This window comes from Panthera onca, chromosome A1 (assembly GCF_046562875.1).
Source record: "Panthera onca isolate mPanOnc1 chromosome A1, mPanOnc1 haplotype 2, whole genome shotgun sequence".
NCBI classification, from domain to species: domain Eukaryota; kingdom Metazoa; phylum Chordata; class Mammalia; order Carnivora; family Felidae; genus Panthera; species Panthera onca.
The window spans coordinates 226,411,475-226,435,113 of NC_138339.1; the positions used below are offsets into that span (position 1 = coordinate 226,411,475).

Genomic DNA, 23,639 nt, shown 5'->3' on the forward strand with positions numbered 1-23,639 from the left:
TTTTTTCTGAGTTATGGATTCTGGACTTTGGTGTGTGGTATGTGGGGTGATTGTGTGTGTGTGTGTGTAAAGGATAATAAAATCTTTCACTTTGAAAAAGCCACATAAAAATATCCAACTTTCATATTCTAACACTTTTTCCCATGTTGCCAGTTTTCTATACTAGTTAACTCTTTTTAAGTATTCAAAATAAGAATATAATCCTTTGGTTATAGAATATCTTTTCTGTGCGATAGAGAAAAAAAATTTTTTTTGATTAAGAGTCACAGTGGTATCTTGACTTTAAAAATGGGAGTCTTAAGAGACATTTAGTTAAAATGATACAATTAGCAAAAACTGAACGGAAGAAAGATTAGTTTAGTCCTTACCCTGAAAAAGTCAACTGATGAGTTGAGTAATTTGAATGATTCAATTAGTATGAACAGATGATCTGAATAATTTAAGTCCCAAACACTTAATTCGAATAGCTCAATTGTTTTTTTGGTTTTGGTATAAATTAACTAGATAATAATCTATAGTTATTAAACTAGCTCTCTAGTTTATTTCAACCTACATAAACTTTTTCTTTTCTTTAATTTTTTAATGTTTATATATTTTTGAGATAGAGACAGAGCATGAGTGGGAGAGGGGCAGAGAGTGAGGGAGACATAGAATCTGAAGCAGGCTCCAGGCTCCAAGCTATCAGCACAGAGCCCTACGCGGGGCTCAAACTCACAGGCCATGAGATCATGACCTGAGCCGAAGTCAGACGCTCAATGGACTGAGCCACCCAGGTGCCCCCTACATAAACTTTTTTCAATGGGAACATTTTTAGTGCAAGTAATTGTGTTAGATTTCTTCCCGGTTCAAAGATATATGGGATATGGTCACTATATTTAAGGAATTTGCAATCTAAAAGGAAAAAGAAAACATACACAAAAACATCTTGTATTGTATCAGTATCTTAAGAGTGATATAATCAAAATTTCAAGGAGTGGCTATAATAAAAAAGACAGATAATAATGAGCAGTAAAGATGTGGAGAAATCTGATCCCCACACACTGGTGATAGGAATGTAAAATGATGCAGCCACTTTGGAAAAGAGTCTAACAGTTCCTCAAAAAGTTAGAGTTATTATTTGACCTAGAAATTTCATGCCTAGGTATATACTCAAGAGAAATGAAAACACATGTTGGCATAAAATGTTGTATGTGAATGTTCATACTGTTAATCACAGTAGTCAAAAAGTGGAAACACACCAAATGTCCAACAATTAATGAATGGATAAACAAAATGTGAAATACCCATTCAATGGAATATTATTCACCATAAAAAGGACATGTATGCTATTACATGGATGAGTCTTGAAAACATAATGGTAAGTAAAATAAGCTAATCACAAAAGACTATATATTATACAATTATATTTATACGAGATGTCCAGAATAGTCAAATCTATGGAGACAGAAAGTAGATTACTGGTCCTCTAGGCCTGTAGAGGGGGCATGGGAAATTGGGTGGAATAGCCAAAGAGTGTGGAGGTTTCTTTTTGTGTGATGGAGTGTTCTAAGATTGTGATGATGGCTGCATGACTCTGTGAATATACTAAAAATCATTAAATTGTGCCGTTTGAATGGGTCAGTTGTATGGCACGTGAATTATGTCTCAATAAAATTGCTACTACACAAAGGTTATCGGGTGACAAAACTGGCCAGTGAATACTTCATGAAGTGTTTAAAATACGTATAAAAAATGGGTAGAGATTTTGATAAGTGATACAAGGGAAGGTGTAGAATGGAAAAATGTGAAGGATATTTCTGGTTAAGAAGTTTGGATATTGGTGTAGGAATGGATGGGTGGATTATTGGTAAAAAGAGCTTACACAGATAAAACATTTTTTTGATAATTTGCAGAACTGACGAACCATAAGTGACCATCATCAACATGAACCCAGAATTCCCTAACTTTGCAAAATGACTAATATTTGTAAGTAACAATAAAGAAATCTGTACAAATTCCAAATCTGTTATGGAAAATATTTGTACTTTCACTCAGTGTATGTGACAGAACTACCATCCTAAAAAAAAGGAGGTACGTTTTATCAGTGGTACACAATTCTATCGTTGAAGTAAATCATTCACTTGTCAATTCATATAAATTTGAGTTAATCTTAAATTTCAGTTAACTTAATAATTATTTGAAGAAATAACTTGGCAAAGTAAGTTTCAAATTAAAATGTATATCGGGGTTTTAGATTAAAATCAGTTAAATTATATTAATTAATTACAATGTTTTAAGTAACAATATAATTAGTAAATTGAAATTTTTAGTTACGTATGGAATCTTAGGTGCTAATTCACTTTGGTGAATCACTACAAACTAAAAAAAGCAATTAAAATAAAGTTAGGTGTTATTAATATAATAATTACTTAACTGATTTGCATACTTCTGTATTATAATTATATTAGCCACTTGCTACAATGCATAATAAATTGAGTAATTAATAATCACACACATTTAACTTGCCTCTTGAGATGAACAGCTTGGGAAGAAAGGGAACTAAAAAGTGAAACAGAAAATTGTATGACATTTAAAGCTGTAAAATTTGTGGACCATTTTATCTTTATTAAAACTAGAAAACTCCAAAGAAAATGGGGAAAAAAAGGAGTCAAAATTTAAATAAAATTGTGCTAAAAAATACTCTACCAAATTTTCTTAACTTACCGGAATGATTTTAGAGAACTGATATATAAAACCAAAATTAATTATTGGGCATATTCATAGACTTCTAAATATAGTATAATGGACCAATGTAAAAATTGAGGTATAAGCTGAGGATCTTGTTTTGACATTATTTTAGGAGAGTCTTTAAGTATATACACATGCATATTTAAATATAGTATTTGGTATATTTCAATTCAAACCGTAAACTATGTATTTAAGAGGAAATACAGTATTTGATTTACTTTTTAATCTTACACAAGCAAATTAATCTGCCTTGGCCTCTAAAGCCTCATTTGTAAAATTAGGGTAATAATAGTATCTAGGTCATAGGGTTATTGTGAACATGAAATAGGTTACTGCATATAAAGCTCTTTGAACACCGCCTGGTTCTTAGGAAGCCATGCTAGCTGTTCTTTTCTTTTTTTTTTCTTTTTATAAACAAAAACTGAACCTGTCTTTTAAGTCACCAAATAGAATTAATCTTAACCAAATTAGTACTTTCCTTAGTTTTCTATTCTAATTAGTGTATTTTTTTTCTTGGAATTTAACTTGACTCATAAGAAATATTGCATATTGACAAATTATAATGCATGGTCTCCTCATTTGTGTGTCTATCAGCAAAACAGGGCTTTGTAAGAACAAGAAAATGAATTAGGCTAATCGGCAGGCTTAGGTTTACCATTATTATTATAAAAATGGTGCCTTCATTCAACGAAACTCTAAAATGTAAGAACTCTTAAGTACTTGTATATTTTTGAAGGTACATTTCTTACATTACTGATATGCAAGTCCTATCACTAAATCATGAAAAGATCAACCTGTAGTTTTTAATCCCAGAAATGGAAAATGGGCATTTGTTATCTTACATAGTATTTCCAGACAACAGTATCAGATTATACTAATTTTAGGATGTCCCGGATTTTAATGAGTGTACATCTCCTGTGACACAGAAGCACTCTTTATAAAGGCAGCTTAGCACTATTTGGATATATAGAACTTTAAGTTATATACAAGAAAGCCACTATTATTTAATAAATTTTAGTTTTTGAGACAAAGACAACCAAAAAGTTACGTATTTATGTGGTCCACAGTTTTATTAACCTCTTAAATCTAAGAATAGCGGTTTGTAATTAACTTCTAAAAATGATTTCTCTGTGACACTGTAACTATCCCACCAGTCTAGATAATAAACAGGCTTCAGCATTTACAAGATGAACCTATATATACCTATTAATATTATGCAGACTATTTCTGTTACCTTTACTTCTCCCTTCACAAAACATCCATCCCCTCCTTCTTTTCTACTGCATTCAAAGCTCAGTGTCACATTCATGGATTGCTGTTTTAAAGATGAACATTACTGACCAGATCAGGGATCAATATTTTAGGACAGTTTGTAAGATTTATCGGACACAAGCATTCTGCAAAAATAGTATGAATTAGAACCAGGTGGAAATAGATAGGAGTGGATCTTCTCAAAGAAAAATCTGTTTAAAAGACTGAAGTTAGAAGAGTCTTGACAGTGAGTTGGTCAAGAGCCACACAATTAGGTGTTTAACTAATTTACTGCAAGCATACTTTCATTGTCCTGTAGGTATTTTAACTTAATGTGATTTTGGGAATTTTGTTTAAAGTATTCATTAATAGGGGCTCCTGGGTGGCTCAGGTCGTGATCTCATGGTTCATGGGCTTGAGTCCCACGTCAGGCTCTGTGCTGACAGCTCGCAGCCTGGAGCCTGCTTCAGATGCTGTGTCTCCCTCTCTCTCTGTCCCTTCCCTGCTTGTTCTCTGTCTCTCTCTGTCTCTCAAAAATAAATACAAGTAAAAAAACTGTTAATTAATATTAATAATTACTCTAGCTACCATTAAAGGAGAGAAACATAAAGAAGTTATGAGTCTTTATTGGATTTTGCCTCTGGTAGTACAGGGAAAATCTTTTTATAATAAACTTCAGGGTACCAGCCAAATTTGTATCAACTAATTAATTACTTTTATAACGGAGAGTGTAAACTAAATTGTATAATTATTGAACATATTTATTACCATATGTGAATGAGGAAAGACAACACATTATCTAAGAAGGTAACAAAACATGTTTATAAATTTTCTCTACTTCTTTAGGATCAAGAATAAGACCGGGAAAAGAGAAAACAAATCTTTGGGAAAAAGAAATCACAGACTTCATTTGCTTAAACTTCCAAATGGCCTCAGAGTAAATCTTTGAACTAGTAAAACAAACCACAAAAACAACAAAACCAAAACTTCAACACTTACCTAGGAATTCAAGGCAAACATTTGTTCATAGACTTAGGATGAGTTCCAAATGGAACACGTAATTTTTATGATACAGAAACGTCAGTGACTAGACTAGGTATATGCAGGAGCTGGCATTAGAATAACCTTATTAAACATTTTGTAGAAGAGGGAGAATAATGTGCCACCTCTAGTTTACAATTAATAAGAACTCCTCTGGGAAAAACAGAAATCTCTAACTGGTAGAAAACATCACCAGGGGCTTTCTTTTTTCTTTTTAATTAAAGCTTATTTATTTATTTTGAGAGAGAGAGAGAGAGAGAGAGAGAGAGAGGCAGAGAGACAGTGAGAGAGAATCCCCAGCAGGTTCTGTGCTGGTGGTGCAGAGCCCGATGTGGGGCTCCATCCCATGAACCCTGAGATCATGACCTGAGCCAAAATCAAGAGTCAGATGCTTAACTGACCGAACCACCCAGGTGGCCCTCACTGGAGGTTTTCATAAAGCATGCCAGATCATTTTCAGCACATTTCTGGAAACAGAAGTGCTATTTTGTAAACAGAATGATGACTACAAGTCCACTTCTCCACTGGCACCTGCCTCCCCACCGTGGTATGGACTGAAAATACAGAATTGAGGGAAGACTCAGCCACTTTTTCACTCTAAAGCAGGAGTTTTTCACTTGAGATCCAGGATATGATTCTATGGACTGGTTTCCAGGGGTCAGTGAACCCTCTGAAATTGTGTACAAAATTATATGTGCACCTTCGTGAAGCAATCTGTTTTCATCAGAGTCTCAAAGATGGTTTAAAACCCAAACAAGGGTATAGGCCAACACTCTGAGATATCTCTATCCCACATGGTCATGGCAGGTACTGCTCTGCACTCACCTTAGACCAGCATAGGACAAGATGAAAACTGAGGGCAGGCAGGTGAAAGAATGTGGGGGTTAGCAGTGTGGGGATAGAGAAAAAAAAACAGGAATGGGGAGGGACATTCCCAAAAGTGACAGCAGGGAAAAAAATGGCAAATTCGATGGTCTCACGGCTGAGGTGGCTGTTCTTCACAGCCGTTAGCATGTTGGAATCACATGTATGTTGATGAGTCTAGCATTCTGTCCCCCCTTCCAATTATTCAGGCAGTTAGAGAGGACAATTTATGCTATACACTATCTCACATTAAATGTTGCTCCTCATTACAAAGAGAGTAGGTACGGTATTCAATTATTAGTAGTAAAATACATATTTGTTTGGTATGTACTTTCTTCTCTCCAATACAAGAAACGAGATAAAGTAAATGATTAATGTTCACGAGATTCAGCCTCGCTCCAACCACTGGTACAAACTCATTCACCAGGAGACAGATCTCCAGTTCAGGAACTTTGTGTGTATTTATCACTCATAACAAATAGAAGAAAAAAATTTATACATTTACCTGCAAGATTGTCGATTTCTTTCTCCTGCAGCAAGCTGACTGCATCATCATCCCCTTCCAGCATAAGTTCTGTCTCTGCGTTCTGATTCACTATTGCTTGACTTCTGAAGGTTTTCTTGGACTTTACCACATCTTCTTCAGTGCCTAATCACAACCAAAATAATATGGGTGATCATGATTGCTTGGCTTTTTGTATAAAAAACAACCTATTACTTTCTTATAATTTTATGCTGCACTTACATATGACTTCACAATTACAGAATTAGAGAACATTTTCCCCTTCATCTGGTTTGCTTTCAGAATAGCTTTGAGAAAGGTGGGGGGTGTAATCACCTACCCTCATCTCACAGATGAGGAAGCAGGCCGAGAAAGTTCATGTCTCGTGGAGACCTAGGAGTTGGCTTAGGAGAAAGGACTCTACAGACGCATGTCTCGGGGCTCTAAGATCACCATTTTCTATAAAAAATCTGCACCTCCCCACAAACTTGGCTTTCTGATACATAAAAGTACAGAATTCTACACAATTGTACTTTTGTGTGAATTGGATAATCATTAGACGAGATCATTTTTTTTAATTTTAAAGTTTCTCTATTTTGAGAGAGAGGGAGAGAGTGTGCAAGTGAGGAAGGGGCAGAGAGAGAAGTCCAAGCAGGCTCTGTAGCCCAAGGCGGGGCTTGAACTCCTGAACCGTGAGATCATGACCCGAGCTAAAAGTCACTTGCTTAACTGACTGAGCCACCCAGGCACCCCAATCAGATCATTTTTGAAAGTACAGAAGTATGAAGAAAACAAGAACGCATCCACATCTGAAGAGAGAAGTGGTTGCCACTGGGAAGCTACAAACAGGTGAAGTTAGGACTAGTACAGACATAAACTGTGCTGCACAATTGCTATTAACAGTTAGTGAAATCAATAGTTTTTCTAAACTGATAGCCTTATTTTGTTATATAAAATAGTATAGAAGGCCAAATATATAAAAACAAAGTAAGTCAGAAAAATTGAAATACAGCCAGAGCTGACCTAGCATTAACATGGCAATCAGTTAAGGTTACAAATTACAACGCATTTGAATCTCTCATGGATCTGACTGCATAATGGATATAATTCAGTATTTAAATTTCTACATTATATTAAAATATCTTAAGAACAGCCACTTCAGCCACCCGCTTTGGCAGGTGATGATGACTCAAATGATCTGAATAGCAAGTAAACTTATATATATACATACATACACACACATACACACACATATATATGTGTGTGTATGTATATATATGTAAACATACATATATTTTAGCTATCTATCTATATAGATAGCTAAAAAATACCTCTATTTCATATCACTTGAAGGAGGAATTTCTTCTGGAAGAAAATGTAATTTAATGTGTTCTAGCTGTAATATTAGCATATAGGCTTCAAGGAAGCAGCATTTCCTGGGAAAATCCCTACACGTCATTAGGCATGGTGGAAATATTCCTGAAAATGGGAGCCTAATACATCACTCCTGCATGGTGGTGTCACATCAGAGTTCTAGGGGCTGTTATGATGTTTGTGTACATGTGCAATAACTCTCCAAACCTTATCACACCTTTGGCCAAAATTCTCTACAGTGAACAATTAACAAGACTTTTGGTCCATTCTCCCAGCCTCAATATAGGACTTTGGATATTAATAGTCCATTAATGTCCGTGATATCTGCTCGACCATTTCCTCAGAAGTACATCTAGCCGCTGTAAAACTTGCATGGGAAAAGAGCTAGCCTTTCATTGCGACTTACACACTTGTTTCTGTCAGCGACTCAGAGCAAATTCTGTTTGCTTAAAACGTTAATAAGTTGGCTCAAAAGGAGAGCCAACTTTGGAGGAATAAAAAACATACGGGGAACACGGTCATGTCATAATAGCACTGTAGAATCTCACTGTCAGAGAGGTACAGTCTGTTATCCTAGCTCTTACTGGATAATGGCAGTTAGAACAGCGTAAAGTAATAGATTTGTTAAAACATATTTTGATAAATACTTCAGAAACAAACAATATTATTACAAATTGATGCTACGTGGGAGGTGAGAGGAATTAAACAGGTTATATGTATATTCTTTCACAGGCCCACAGATGATTCTTACTTCTGGAATAAAAGCCTGAGGACTGATTACTGAATGCTCCAGAATCTTATCTTAATTTTATTTGGTTTCTTGGTGATATAAAGCCAGTAAAACAGAACTCTTCTGGGGGTAGCTATCTTTATAACTTGTTTGCTTCTTGGGTAGTAACTTAATTTGAGCAACTCAGAGCTTGCATCATCTGAGAACAAAAGACGCAAATCCAATGATTAATAACCGAGAAGCCATATTTCTATTAGACATCTGCAGTTGGATATTCCTAATTCCACATTTCCCTAACTGAATGAATCATCTCTGGCTTCTCCACCTCTCCCTGTTTTGATACACCCACTTACTTAAGCCACAAACCTTGGGGGTCATCCTGGAAGGTGACTGCCATGGCCCCAGCTCAGGCTCCTGTTCTTTTAGACTGGAGGTCTTCAATAGCTCCCTTATTCACTCTATCCCCATGTTTTTGTCAGAGTGATTATTACAAAGCAAAAATAAATTGATATTTTCCTGCTGAATATTGTTTACTAACTCCTCCCAATCAACAACATTCAATGCAAGTCTTACATGATAGGAGTCAAAATCTAAATTCCTTGGGGCGCCTGGGTGGCTCAGTCGGTTAAGCGTCCGACTTCACCTCGGGTCACGATCTCGCGGTCCATGAGTTAGAGCCCCGTGTCGGGCTCTGGGCTGATGGCTCTGAGCCTGGAGCCTGCTTCCGATTCTGTGTCTCCCTCTCTCTCTGCCCCTCCCCCGTTCATGCTCTGTCTCTGTCTCAAAAATAAATAAACGTTAAAAAAATAAAAAATAAACTCCTTAGCACAGCTGGTCTAGGCCTTTTATCCTCATTACCAGTTTTGCATTATATTTTCTTACTCCCCCATCACCATTACTGAACCAGTTATAGCTTCCAAAATACGTGCTCGGACCTTTTCACCCAGGGCTAATATTATTCCCTCTGTATGGTGTGTTCCTTCATTCCTCCTTTGTTGGGCTAATTCCTATTTGATCTTTCAAATTACCTCCTTTAGGTGCCTTTCTTAGCCAACCACTCTGTGCTTTCACAGCTTACATAGAACTCAACTACACTGTACAGGTGTTAATCTGTTACGTGTTTGCCCTTTCCATTAGATTATGGCCTTGTTTCTGCAGCCTCTGCGCCTGGTATCCAGGGGACATGTAACAAACATTCGCTGAATGAGTTCAAGTCTACCCACTCTGTGTTCCCTTCTCTGATTTCTCTTATTAAAGAAAAAAAAATTATTTATTCATTTTTGAGAGAGACAGAGACAGTGCAAGTAGGGGAGAGGCAGAAAGAGAGGGAGAGAGAGAGAGAGAGAGAGAGAGAGAGAGAGAGAGAATCCCAAGCAGGCTCTGAACTGTCAGTGCAGAGCCTGATGCTTGGGCTCAAACTCATGAAATGATGAGATCATGACCTGAGCTGAAACCAAGAGTCTGATGTTTAACCAACTGAGCCACCCAAGCACCCCTCTGATTTCTGATTTATTTATTCATTTGTTTGCTTTTTTAGAGAGAGAGCAAGTGCGAGCAGGGGAGGGCAGAGAGAGAGGGAGAGAGAATCCCAAGCAGGCTCTGCACTGTCAGCACAGAGCTCGACGCTGGGCTCAAACTCACAAGACCATGAAATCATGACCTGAGCTGAAATCAAGAGTTGGACACTTAACCAACTGAGCCATCCAGGCACCCCTCTGATTTCTCTTATTTCTTTCTTTATTATTTATGGGGGGGGGCAGGAGAGGGGCACAGAGAGAGGGAGAGAGCAGGCTCCAGGCCCAGGGCAAAGCCCAAGGCTAGGACTCGATCTCACTCCCATGAGATCACAACCTGAGGGAAACCAAGAGTCAGACGCTTAACTGACCGAGCTACCCAGGCACCCCTCTTCGCAGATTTCTTAAGCTAAGTTTGTGTGCTTTTTCCCTTATGCTTCCCCCACCCTTGCAAATCCTACTATTGGAGTTACAGGTATCGGAATTGGCTGTTGGCTTGTTGTCTCCACACAGCCCGAAAGCTCCTTGATCACTGGCAACATGTTTCTGTCTTTGTCTTCTCAGTTCTTAGCACACTGCCTGACACAGAGTGAGCCCTCCTAAACGCTAAACAAATGGATGAACGGAGACGTAAACGTCACCTCTGGATATTTCTTAATCTGAAGATCCTAAGATTTCTCAGAGATTCTGCTTGATCTGCCTCCAATTTGGGGGCAAACTGGAGAATCTGTGTATTTACACAAAGGGAACTTGGTTCTTTACATGAAATAATCAATTAAACCCCTTAAGTATGAGTCAGCCTGATAAAACATGTTTTACCTTGTACACAATCATGTTTAATCTGCTTTGTCATTAAGAAAAATGCTTTACATTACTCTTGTGTTATGAAAATCTACAAATAAAATAAATGTAGTCAAAGGAAGGTAAACTCTGAAATGCATATTAAGCTTTCAATTTTATCATCTCTGGTTTTAAAGTAGTAAAACAATCATGCCTTTAAAAGATATAGAGTAAACTAATCTGTACCAACACACGGAACTTGCCACCCCTGTTGGAAGTGTTATCAGTCTGTAGCTCAGTAAACTTCCTGATTTTGTGGTATCGCACCAAACATTTATCTAAATTAAAGTGTACAAGATCCAAAGGTGCTTTTCAATCACAATATCTTTTATGAATTAGAGATTCATTCATCAAAATTACAGGCAAAAAGAGGTAAGGTCTCAAAGGGCTGTCTCATTACAAGGCTTATAAACACTGTCCTTGGAAAGCATTGGTTGAACACCCAACAAATCAAAATCTGATTGGGAAGAGAATTTATTTGAGATCATCTGTCTTCAGAAGACATGTTGGACTGAGTGCACTTCTTGGCCTCTTTAACCATTCATCAAGAAATTAACAAGCAAATACTACAAACCACGAGAACTCCCTACTTAGATTTGAAAATGTTAATTGTGTGTAAAATTGGATAGTATATGCATATATACTTATTTTCTAAGAAAACATCAAAATGCCATAAGTTGGGAAGGTTCAGAAACAAAAAAATGCCACCAAATTATAGATTAATCCAAATCCAAAGTTACTCTTACATTATTTTCCACATTGTGTTACAAACAACAACTACAGGAAGACATTCTATACCCATTAGATTTCTTAGTAAATATATATGTTTGAAGCGCTGTATGTGAAAATGTTATCTAATGTAGAGTAATCTGTTATATGAACCTAAATAAAGCATCTCTTTCATTAAATTTATTAAAATTTTTTTTAACATTTATTCATTTTTTGAGAGACAGAGACACAGCATGAGCGGGGGAGGGGCAGAGACAGAGGGAGACACAGAATCCGAAGCAGGCTCCAGACTCTGAGCTGTTGGCACAGAGCCCAACGCGGGGCTCGAACTCACGAACCGTGAGATCACAACCTGAGCGGAAGTTGGATGCTTAACTGACTAAGCCACTGAGGGACCCCTCATTAAATTTATTAATAAACAAGATCCATGTGAAACACAGGATATTCTAAAACCGAAGTAACAAGAGAACTAAAATGTTTCTAGAATTGTTTCTATACTTTCATATTACTACTATAATGTATTATCATTAAATATGTTAAATATAGAAATGACAAATTGAAGACATTCACTTATCTTAATAATACTCAGAGAATATGTCCATCTGGAGGGTCAGGACAATCTAGGCAAAAGAAGTTATTTCATTTACCCATCACGTCCTTTTTTAAATTATTATTGATAAATATTAACAGTTAATATAAAGAAAAAGAGCACATTGTAGTTTATTTGTTTCAGAAATTATTTGATGAATATTCTGTACAGCTCTGAAACATCTATACTAACAAAGATAAAAAGTAATTTACAATTGTGGTTTATATACACAATGGAGTACTACGTGGCAATGAGAAAGAATGAAATATGGCCCTTTGTAGCAATGTGGATGGAACTGGAGAGTGTGATGCTAGGTGAAATAAGCCATACAGAGAAAGACAGATACCATATGTTTTCACTCTTATGTGGATCCTGAGAAACTTAACAGAAACCCATGGGGGAGGGGAAGGAAAAAAAAAAAAAAGAGAGGTTAGAGTGGGAGAGAGCCAAAGCATAAGAGACTGTTAAAAACTGAGAACAAACTGAGGGTTGATGGGGGGTGGGAGGGAGGGTAGGGTAGGCGATGGGCATTGAAGAGGGCATCTTTTGGGATGAGCACTGGGTGTTGTATGGAAGCCAATTTGACAATAAATTTCATATATTGAAAAAAAAAGTAATTTACAGCCATAAGTAAGCTATAAATTATATATATGTGACTAACACACAGAGAAAAGATATAAACCCATAATAAGCCAATTTTAGCACAGCATCAGCTTCTTACCAGTTTTACGCTATTATTTATTTTTCACTGAGTACAGAAATATGGCTTTAATTTGTTATTTATTAAAAATGATATATGCATGTGTTTATGCATCTATTTACCTATCTAATGTAAATCTACTATTTAAGAATACAATTTCAGTATTAATTGACCTGCACAATTAAATACATGATCTATGACTCATGGTCTGCCCCCTACTTATTTAACCTCACTATTTCATTGGTTTGGTATCTTCACATCTCATATCCCCCAAGAATTGGATGTGTCTGGTCCCAAACATGCAATACTTTTTCAAGCTTTTAAATCTGACATATGTAATTTCTTTCACATGGAATTCTCTTATCTGCCTTGTCCTTCAAGATTCAGTTTAGTTGATTACTCCCTTTTCTGTATAAGCTTTGTATCTAACAAATTAGTCAAAATATATTATGATTTTTTGGTATTTTCTGGATTCTTTCATTTAGGTGTTATCCTAATAAGACTTTAATTAGATATGTGCCAAATACCAAACAAAATGGAAATCAACAAACATTTGTTGAATGAGCACATGAAAATATAAGCATAATTCAAATAGTAATCATTTTTTTATATGCACAATACAGAAGTCACTTGACTCTTCATGTCCTTATAGCTTCCTCAAAAATGAAGAACCTGGGCTATGAGGTTTGCGATTCTTACTTTATTTTTCCCCTCTAACATCTATTAAAAGCATATTTTAAAAACATATTTAGACCAATCTCTTAACTTCAGTTTCTCAACCTGTGAAGGAGGAATAGGTATCGATCAACCAAACTCCTATAGTATTATTGCAATGTTAAAATGAGACAGTGGATATTAAAATACTTTAAAATGTGTGAAGCTTATTTATATAATAAGGTTTCAAAAATGTTTGTTAAAATTATGGTAAAATAAAAAATTAACAAGAGAGTATTAAAAGAGTTTACTAAGCATATAACTTAAAATTGAAAAAGAATACAGCCAGTATTTTATTGTGTATAATAATGCTTTTAAGATTTATGTAAAGGAGGGGGGAAAAAAAAACTAGGCTGATGTGAGGATTAAAATTAAACAAAAAAAAAAAAAACACCTCAAGATAATTCATGCATGTAAGGTCTTAGCAGAATGCCTAACAAACAACAGGTATTCAACAAATAAATGTTTTCTTTCCTTCAGTTGGGATTAATCTTCCCTCTGCCATGCTGTCATTACTCTGTTTATATTCACTAAAACACAGTATGAGCCTTCAACTCCTCCATTGATTAGATGCTCCCTGAAGACAGGAAGGAGGGCCTGGAGACAGGTGCCATGAAGTGTTTGTGAAACTCAATGGAATGTAAACAGCTTACATTAAAAACTGTTTTTCCCCAATAACCATAATATTCATTTAAAGACATTATTAAATAAAACTACATAAGCATCAATGTATTTGGCATGCATTTGTGATTTTGTATATTGGTATCTTTAGAATGTAAGTATTATTAATATCTTAGACATTCGAATGAAAAGAACAGCTTTCTCAACAAAGTTAGCATCAGAATTTGCTTTAGAGTATTATGTATAGATAATGCACGTAATATATACTTCTCCATCACTGGAAGAGAATGGGCAGAATGGAAATTTAGTATCATTTCAATTTCAGCTAAATGTAACATCAGGAAAAATTCTAATGTTTCTAAACATCTGGAAGTCAATTTTGCAAGATAACATTCTTTTGTGAAAGAGAAATTCTTTCCAATATACACCACTTTACAATATTTCTGGCTTGTAAAATGTGTTTTGAGAAAATCTACTCTTATGTAAATAAGATAAAATGCTTCAATTTGGGAGTGCCTGGGCTCAGTGAGTTAAACATCTGACTCTTGATTTCGGCTCAGGTCATGATCTGAGATTGAGCCCCGCATCGGGCTCAGCACTAGGCATGGAGCCTGCTTACTATTCTCTCTTTCTCTCCCTCTCTGTCTGTCTTTCCCCTCTCCTCCAAAAAAAAAAAAAAAAAAAAAAGAAAAGCTTCAATTCGATGTCAGTTATACCTCAGTAATAAAAATGTGCTGCAATTCATTTTCAAACCTAAATGCTTTTAGAAATATTAATGAGGTATTAATTTCTTGGAATCTTGTAAAACAAAGATTACATTTCCTCATTAAAGCTAAAATCAGAGCACAAATACTATTATAGAACAGTGCTTTTAGTAACTTTAAGTTTAATTTTCACTAAAAGGAAAAGATTTTAAGGTAAATATACCTCTCACTTAATATTATTAGATAGCGACATGTTACCATGCAATAATATATATGAATCAATCTATTACTGAGAACATTATAATTTTGAACATTTCAAATAAGATGAAATTTTTTCTATATTGAGAAACATAGGACTCAAAAACATTTTAGGCTGACCTTGATATAATATAAATGCAGTAGACACATATATACAATACACTTTACTGTAATATAATTTAAAAATTGTTTAAAGTAAATATTTTTCTTTGTAAATACTTTAAATTCAAAATTAAATTTTGCGTTTGACTCTACATCACAGACACAGTATTTCTTTCCTTAAGAAAGAAGGAAATATTTTCATAAGAAATACTGCTGACATAAGGACGAAAAAAATCATGGTTTATGTAGAACAAATTTTAAAAAATCTAAGACTACAGTAGAAATATCCTAATGATAAAAACTGTTACTGATACTGAATAAAAACACTACTAAAAAGAATGACTAAAAATTTCAAGTACCTTTTCTCTCTTCTATACCTGGTGCTGAGTCAGGAGACTCCCTTCATTAACACAAAATCATCTTATGAAAACAACACACTTTAAGTACAAATCTAAGTGGTCACTGACTTAATAAACATAGATAAAAAAAATCCATGCCATTCAGACATCAAATTCTTCCTTTCTTCATTGTGGCTTTTTAGTCTGAATGCATTAGATTTAATTGTGGCTTCCACTTCATTTTTGTTGTCTGAGAATACATTGAATAATCCAAAATAGATATTATCTAAACTACCATAAAACTAAAAACCCAAGATCCCGGCTTCAAACTTACACTGAACCTGATTCAGAAATGGTAATCCTTGCTTGAATCAATAATTATGTTACTTATGGTCCACCTTTAGCACATCATTGCATCACATAAAATTAGAGTGCCACATCCCTTGTGTTGTTTTTTTTTTTACCAATGAAAAACTTGCACAGACTTTGTTTCAAACCGGACAAATGTTGTGTCTGCAGGTAGGCTGTTCTCTGGAAAGCTGCAGGAAAATATTCAGTGGTAGAGTGAAATACAGAATTAGCAATATGGGCATTAATTAAGATAGAGTGTTCACAGAAATTATTCTAAAGCAGCAAATTCTTATTTAGATTAGTTATGCTTGTAAATGATTTACTGGACTGTATGAAATAAAATAAGAAAATGGCTACCTAACATCAACAGTTATTGCTTAGTGGAAAAGGACATCAAGGACACTTGCAAGTAAAAGGATTGGATCAATATTAACGTGATTTTCATTTCATGCTTCCCCAACTCCAGTAAGCTGACAATATACTCTGATTATGTGAACTGCCTCAGAGTAACACAGAAAAGGTTATTAGAGCAAGAGGTGGAAATGGAAGGCACTTTTTATATTGACAGGCCTGCTAATAGAGTATACTGATTTTCCAAGACATGCAATGCATTTTTACAATTTGGTTCTGACAGCAAAAATGGAATTTCATTTATTCCTAATTCAAAATATTCATATGTAAGCAATATTTCTTAGAGCAGACCAACAAAGGGGATATTCTCAAACAGCATTTTTAAACTGAAAAAAAAAAATGCAATTAAAAAGGTGCAAGAAAATCTTATTGAATTTAAGTGCAGCACTATAGAAGTATAAAATGCTAACTCAATAAGCTTCTTAATGGAGTGAATGTAGAAAAATGCATTCTGTGCTTTTTAAAGGAAATCTGATAAACCATATTTTAAGAATATACATGATAGTAAATGTAGAATCCCTGTGCATTTTAGACTGGATATTACTTGGTTGGGTTTTGATTAGCCATGAAGTTAGGGTAATTGTGAAATATTCAGACTAGGACTTTATTACATTAAAAGTCACATGGCACACTTTACTTATGGAAAAAAAAATGCTAAAACATATAGAAAACTTGGGGCAGTTTGGAACCCTGTCAATATCATAAAGAGCAGAGACGATGCATTATTCATCTTTGCGATTATTTGATACAGAGCACAGTGTTTGGGTCCTATGCTGAAGTTTGCTTAGAAAAAGACTAGCAAGAAATAAAGCCATCAAAACCGGCAGATAGCTGCTTTACATGGGTGTCAATGAGAGATTTTTTTCCCCATTTTGTACTTTTCTGGCCTTTTCTAGATTTTCTACAATGAGCATATTTCTTTTCAGGAAGGAAGGAAGGAAGGAAGGAAGGAAGGGAGGGAGGGAGGGAGGACTAAAACCTTACATGGTGAGTCAAGAGGAGTAAATGGCAGATGAGGAGCAGAATGGAAGGAAGAAAGTTTTGACAACTCTAGGAATGAAAGATGCATCGGGCAACTGAACCAAGGGCTGAGAGATGGGCATACTTCCTATGGCAGTGGGGGGGCATCAACCTAAGGAATGATGCTTGGTTTTACTTCTGAAAGCCTGTCACAGAAGTCAGTGGGGAAAATTTACTTTAAGATCCTGGGAACGGGGAGTAGGAGATATTTTGGCTACATAAGCAAGTGGCTCAAATATGGGAGAAAAAAACTGATAAAAATTTCTCCTTGATCATTAAAAAACATGGAATAGCTAAGAGATGGTGTTGATATAGATTATTTAAAGCACTTTTAAAACACTCAGAACATTTTATTTTTTTAAGTTTATTTATTTTTGAGAGAGCGAGAGAGCGAGTGCACACATGAACAGGGGAGGGGCAGAAAGACAGGGAGAAAGAGAATTCCAAACAGGCTGTGCACTGTCAGCGTGGAGCCAGATGCGGGGCTCGAACTCACAATCCGTGAGATCATGACCTGAGCTGCAATCAAGAGTCGGTTGCTTAGCTGACTGACCACCCAGGAGCCCCACGGAACATTAAAAATCTTTTTAGAATTTTTATTTATTTTTGAGAGTCAGACGGGGGGGGGGGGGGGAGAGGGAGACAGAGAAAGAGAGAGAGAGAGAGAGAGAGAGAGAGAGAGAACAAAGAAGAGATCACAGAACTGTCAGCACTCATGGGCCTGGAGATCATGACCTGAGCTGAAGTCAGATGCTTAACCCACTGTGACACCCAGGTGCCCTGCCCCTCAGAACATTTCAAAATACGTCTTGTACATGACACCTGAAGCGCATGCTGTGAACGACACTGAGTTCATCTGTAGGCTACAGGAGTGACCAAAATTTAACAGGTAAACTTCAAAGCAGGAAAGTGTTCAATAATGCTCTTTGCAGTCAGAATTCCAAGTGTACCTAAGGCAACATACTATATAGTAAGAGAATGGTATTTTGGTTGCATTTTTGTTCTCTCTACCACTTATTAGCATGCCATCTAACTTCTTTGGTCTGTCATTCTCTCAAATAAGAATCCTTTAATGGCTCTGTCTATTGACAAATCCTTTCACAATGTGGCTTCAAACAGGCTTTTCAGCCTCATTTTGTACAGTGTCCCCACTATCCTGTGTTCCATCACATAGCACCATTTTGCATCCCCTGGACACATTATGTTGTACCGTGTGGCCCCTTTCTCACACCGCCACCGTTTCACTTACTGGCTTGTGAAGATCTCCATTCATCCTTTCAAGTCTAGCTAAAATGTGTTTCTTCAGTTAGGCAACTCCCTTCACTGAGCTCAGATAGCATTTTAACACACACTGACAAAAATATTTATCATGGTGCATTGTAATTACTTATAAATGCAATTGTGTATATACTTTATGAAAAATTAGTCTGAAAGAACATAAATAACATTATGGATAGTTCTATGCCACTCAGCAGTAATATAATTTTGTCAGCTCCCTATCTTAAACAGCCTTCGATGTTCTAAGTGGAAAGGAAATGTAGGCATAAAAAAGTACATTTCAGAATTTGAAAATACCATACTTGTAGACCTATTCCATAAAAACCCTATTTTTCAATACTACTACTTTAAATGATGAAAATACTGTATGTATACCTTGAAATTAATCGATTATCAATTCAATAAAAAAACAGCAACTAACTACATAGAATTGAATTAATTCTACGCTCTAAATGGAACAGAAGATATCATTTCCTGTTTTCAAATCGTTTTTATCTCAGAATATGATACACCTAAAGTCAAACGTTTTCTGAAATTTTTACATAGGGGCCTATCACAAAATGCAAAACATTGAGGCCATTCAAAGGAATAAGTTATGCCTTCATATCTTGGTAATTTCTGATACTACCTCTGCCATTCCTGGCTCACCTGGTAAATTCCTAATCTTCTCTCAAGACGGTTCCTAAGTAATTACTTCTATGAAGCCTACTCCAAGCCATCAGACTCACAGTTAGTCACTCTGTCCCCTGCGCTCCTTTATGAACTACTACCTCTCTTTATGATAACTGTTTCTCACCAGTAGACCAGGGTTTTTCCACCTTGTGGCATTCCACTAGTGGCATTTAGGGCTGGAGTTTTGTCGTTGTCATCATTCTAGGGAAGCTGCCTGTGCATGACAGGATATTCTAGCAGCAGTCTCTATTCAGTAGATGCTGGGAACACACCCCCACCTCCACCCTGTTATAAGGCACTAAACTATATGCTCTTAGAGGGTAGAAACCGTCTCAAACTTCGAAGCCAGCATGTAGCAAATGCTGGGAATATAGAAGATATTCAATAAATGCTTCTAAATTAATACAGTTATTTGATTCTTCTGAATCTGTTTAAAGCTACAATCTGCATCTTCAACACAAAGATAGGGGAGTTGTAATTAGAACATTTGTTGGTACAAACATGCTATATAAAGTCTGTAAAATGCATCTGAGAAGCATATTTTGTAACAGCATTTATGTAATCTGTTTCAATTATTTTAAGAGAATATAAAAATGAGAAGTGAAGACAATGCTCTGATATTAAAATGTGACACTGGCATAAAAAAGAGCTGAAAGATGATTCCTTGTATGTCTCTTTCTTCTTCTTTTAAAAGAGTTTTCATCATTAACTTTCAGTGAATTAACCATAATCAGATCACCTCATTTATTCAAGATATGGAGATTCGATTAATAACACACCAATTAAAATGGAGTTATCGATGAACAGTAATAAGATGTTTGCGAGTGCTTCTACATAATACAAACGATAGATTATTACGTAAAAAAATCAAATCGTATTTCTCAAATATGATACTAACTGTAAACTCTTAAAAAGAAGTCAATTAGCTTCTTTCTCAATTTTTATAGTTGCATGAGTATTTTTTAGTCTCAAGTGCTTTTCGTATTTCTGCAAGTAGCACATTACAGTAGCCATGCATATACCATCAAAACTAATTTAATTCCAGATTCATTACAGAGCTGCTTTTTATTCATCAAGGTCACATCTTGATGGCTTCACAAGCTTAGATAAATCAGGTGTTAAGCAGACACCTCTCTGAGGAACCTAAGGATGTTCTCATTTGCAGTTCTCAGCATATCTTATTATTTATTGCCAAAGAAATGACTGATTAACTTTGTCATCTTTGCTCTATGTTTTTTTTCTTCCAGCTGAAGCAGCCTGCCCTCTTTTGCGATGCCTGATCAGACCTATTTAAGATGATGTCTTTGATCACAGACATGGGGAGCTTGCGATCCTAGGCTTTGATGAAACATTGTTCCACTATAATTTTATGGAAGGGAAACAGGGTCTTAAATGATAATTGACAGTCAACAAAGACAACCAAACTTATTAAGATTTTGTACTCTTCTGTGACAGCATAATCTTTAAGCACCAGAAATGCACCAGAAGTGGACTAGTCTAGGTTTTATTTAAACACATAAACAATACACAAAACCCTTCCTTTTCAATCATTTCCCCATTAGCTAATTTGCCCTGAAGAAGAAAATCCTGCAGGTCAGAAGATGAATTTTGAGTTTAAAATATTTTCCTTATATTCTTCCTTATGGTCTGTAAAATTCCTACTAATCAATTAAATTTGCACTTTTAAGAAATTTTACTATTAGAAAATACCTAAATAACATATTTGATACATACAAAATTAGAACATTAAACATCAGGAAAAAATTACATGCCTCTAGGTTTTATTAATCACATTCCAACACCAAGGCTGAAAGTATATCAAATCACACCAAATCTTTTGCGCATGACAACCTCATAAATTATTCAACTCATTAGTATTACTAAGAAGCATGAAAAACTCCATCAGTATTAAGAATGTTTTCCAACAGAAAAAGGTCAACCAAAAGTTTTAATAATGAAATGGAAAGGAAAGCTTTTCAAAGTCAGTAGGAAACAAAATTATTGTCCTTTCTATCTTCTTGAAAATGTACCCAGTTTTGATTATTTGCTCATATAAAAGAAATATATTTGATTTGTTAATATATTTGATTTATGGCTCCACACAGATTATCTGAAAAGAATGTTCAAATTATGGCTAAGTGTTCCCACCCATCACATGAAAGTTTAACTCCAGTTTAATCTAAATCAATGAATTTAGGGAAAAGTCAAGTGATTCAAAACATTTTAAATAAAATATTAAGTCTGCTAATTCAGTTTCAGTTCTGTTACATTAGTATAGGCTCACCTTCTTGAAACTTACTGTACTATAGGAACGAACAGATAGACCTTACCAGTGTTCAAATCCCAGGGACTGCTTTGATGGCCATGTAAGTGTTCTCTATTTATGTACAACTTGTTTAATAGTCTGGAAACATTGATCACTGATTCAAACACTTATATCCATACTGAAAGTTCCATTCACAAGATATTCTTCTGCTCTTAAAAGAATTTTGCTGCCACAACGTAGATGAATAGAATTTTTTTGGACCAAAGATTATAGCAGAGTTTCTGTGCATTTAATGCTTAATTTTCAAGACACAATGTACAGGGAAATTGAAATACTCTAATTATTTAACGTCGAGGAAGAAACAAATTGAATTTCAATTTGTCCTAGAAGCCCTCTCAAAATGTGAAGCCTTTTACAAAAATGTACAATAAATGTACCTTTTCTAGGTCTACACAAACCAAAATATTTAATAATTTAGATGTTAAGTCTATATGCTGCTAGACTTGAAGCTACTTAAAACACATTTAAATGTTTAATGGCAGGCAGAGTGGCCAGATGATGGGCTGAATTTTTTACTGTTATATGAATGTTCTAGCAATATGTGAATAAAAAGCTTTATTTAAAATATTTTTAATTAAGGTTTTCAACATTTATTTTTATTGGATAAAGTGCTTTGTAATAACAACTTACATTTACTCTCTATTTCTTCTGAAGAAATAACTTTACATATAGGTTAGGAGGCACGTTGAGAGTTTGGAAGAAGATACAATGCTACCTTTTTCTCTTGGCAGTTTTTAATACTTCCTTCTATTTCTGTGTGCAGCTCACACCAGGGGGCACTTTCCCACTCATCTCTTTCCATCCTCCATATTTTACTCCCTACTCTCTACACAATTGCAGAGGCCCACCGATAGAAACTGTGCTGAAGGTTGAAGACGTATGCTCTAGAGCTGGTTTGGGAGGTAGAATTGTTTCAGTTCTCTTTTGTTTTCCATTACACGATCTTAATCTTGAGAATGATGTGACAATAACTCTGGCATGGGTACCATATAGCTTTCCTGAATATTTTATGGCATACACGTGGTCTTTGTTCTAGTTATGTATAAAAAAACATACCCCTCTTGCCTTCTACCAATGAACTCAACTCAAGAGAGATAATTAGTTCTGAATACCGCTCATTCCAAATTTCAAATTCATAAGTTGCTCCATACTTTAAAATACTCTTACACTAATGGCTCAAATTAAAATATAAGAAAAACAGGTGTTGCTGAGGATATAGAGAAAAAGGAACCCTTGTGCACTGTCGGTGGAAATGCAGACTGGGGCAGCCACTCTGGAAAACAGTATGGAGGTTCCTCAAAAAGTTAAAAATAGAACCACCCTGTGATCCAGCAATTGCACTACTGGATATTTACCCCTAAGGTACAAAAACATGAATTCAGAGGGATACATGTACCCCGGTGTCTATAGCAACATTATTTACAATAGCCAAATTGTGGAAGCAGCCCAAGTGTCCATTGATAGACGAATGGATAAAGAAGTGGTATATATACACAATGGAATATTATTCAGCCATAAAAAATTAAATCTTGCCATTTGCACCAACACGGATGGAGCTACAGAGTATAACGCTAAGAAAAATAAGTCAGTCAGTGAAAAGCAAATACTATATGATTTCACTCATACGTGGAATTTAAGAACAAAACAAAGCAAAAAAGGAGAGAGTGACAGACCAAGAAACAGACTCTTAATCATAGAGGACAACCTGATGGTTACCAGAGAGGAGCTGGGTGGGGGGGATGGGTGAAATAGGTGATGGGGAGTAAGGAGTGCACTTGGGATGGGCACTGGCTGATGTACGGAATCATTGAATTACTATATTGTACACCTGAAACTAAAAGGAACACTGTATGTTAACTATACTGGAATCAAAAAACTTAATAACAAAAGGGTTTATTTATGTGTAGACAAAAAATAAAATAAAATACTCTTACACTACACTCGGAAGATGTTTAGTATTACCTACATCTTTCATCTATTTCA

At 35.5% G+C, this 23,639-nt stretch overlaps 1 protein-coding gene across 11 annotated transcripts in view; it reads right to left on the reverse strand.

The window, feature by feature from the left end:
* Positions 1 to 23,639, reverse strand: part of NBEA (neurobeachin) — a 678,106-nt gene that overhangs the window by 217,466 nt on the left and 437,001 nt on the right. For all 11 annotated transcript variants that reach the window (XM_078434421.2, XM_078434419.2, XM_078434413.2 and 8 more), the window contains one exon: positions 6,389 to 6,532. In XM_078434421.2, coding sequence (XP_078290547.1) covers positions 6,389 to 6,532 — 144 coding nt within the window. The remainder of the gene's footprint in view (positions 1 to 6,388; positions 6,533 to 23,639) is intronic.